Raw genomic sequence first — 697 nt, 5'->3', positions numbered from 1 at the left:
CGCAAGCTTCCCTCATGATGGAGCCGTTGGTGAGCACGCCGAAACGCACGGGGCTGGCGTACTTCATGGAGGCGCGGGGACGGCACTCAACCAGGGGAGCCTCAGTCGCCGCCGCCGGGGCCTCGCCGTTCTCTGCCCCGTACACGTCCGTCGAGCCGAACTTGGACAGGGAGTTCACCCACTCCTGCACCTGGGGGCAAGACTGACAGATGTTAATGTAAGATGCACAAAATGCCATATTTCCCTTTAACGAATATAGAGCCATATAATATAAGCATGGCAGTGCAGTTTATCATTAAAGAACAAGTGAAAAAACGAATTGGAAAAGGTCAAACCCAAACACCCACCTGGCTCGGCTCTTTGTCGTCCACGAGCTTCCCGTTGCTCACCACCTTGATCTCGCCATCTTCCTCCTGGATGTAGGCGTTGTTCACGTAGATCTTGTAGATTGGCCTGTCGGGGTCCTTCTCTCCGCCCTCGGGGTTCCTTTTGCAACAGCAGATGCACGCCAGGATGATGCCCGCCGCGAGCAGTATGCCACACACGCCCACGCCGACCGCCAGCCACACTCTCCAGTCGTAGCCGGCGCTGCTGGCGTGGGCGGGGTGGGTCGCGTTTCCTGCCGTCTGGTTGTCGCTCGGGCCGGCGGAGCTGATCGTCGACATGATGACGGTCTGGGCGTTCGACGGGACTTCGC

General features: G+C 58.8%; 1 protein-coding gene across 1 annotated transcript in view; it reads right to left on the bottom strand.

Annotated features, from left to right (window-relative positions):
* The window catches only part of LOC119585945 (calcium-activated chloride channel regulator 1-like), a gene marked incomplete in the record, with an annotated part of 13,408 nt that overhangs the window by 1,589 nt on the left and 11,122 nt on the right, over nt 1–697 (bottom strand). The window contains 2 exon segments of the mRNA XM_037934660.1: nt 1–190; nt 348–697. Of these exon segments, the coding sequence (XP_037790588.1) occupies nt 1–190; nt 348–697 (540 nt within the window).

This window comes from Penaeus monodon, chromosome 20 (assembly GCF_015228065.2).
Source record: "Penaeus monodon isolate SGIC_2016 chromosome 20, NSTDA_Pmon_1, whole genome shotgun sequence".
In the NCBI taxonomy this organism is placed as follows: domain Eukaryota; kingdom Metazoa; phylum Arthropoda; class Malacostraca; order Decapoda; family Penaeidae; genus Penaeus; species Penaeus monodon.
The sequence above is the reverse complement of the archived record's forward strand: the minus strand, read 5'-3'. Positions and strand labels throughout refer to the sequence as shown.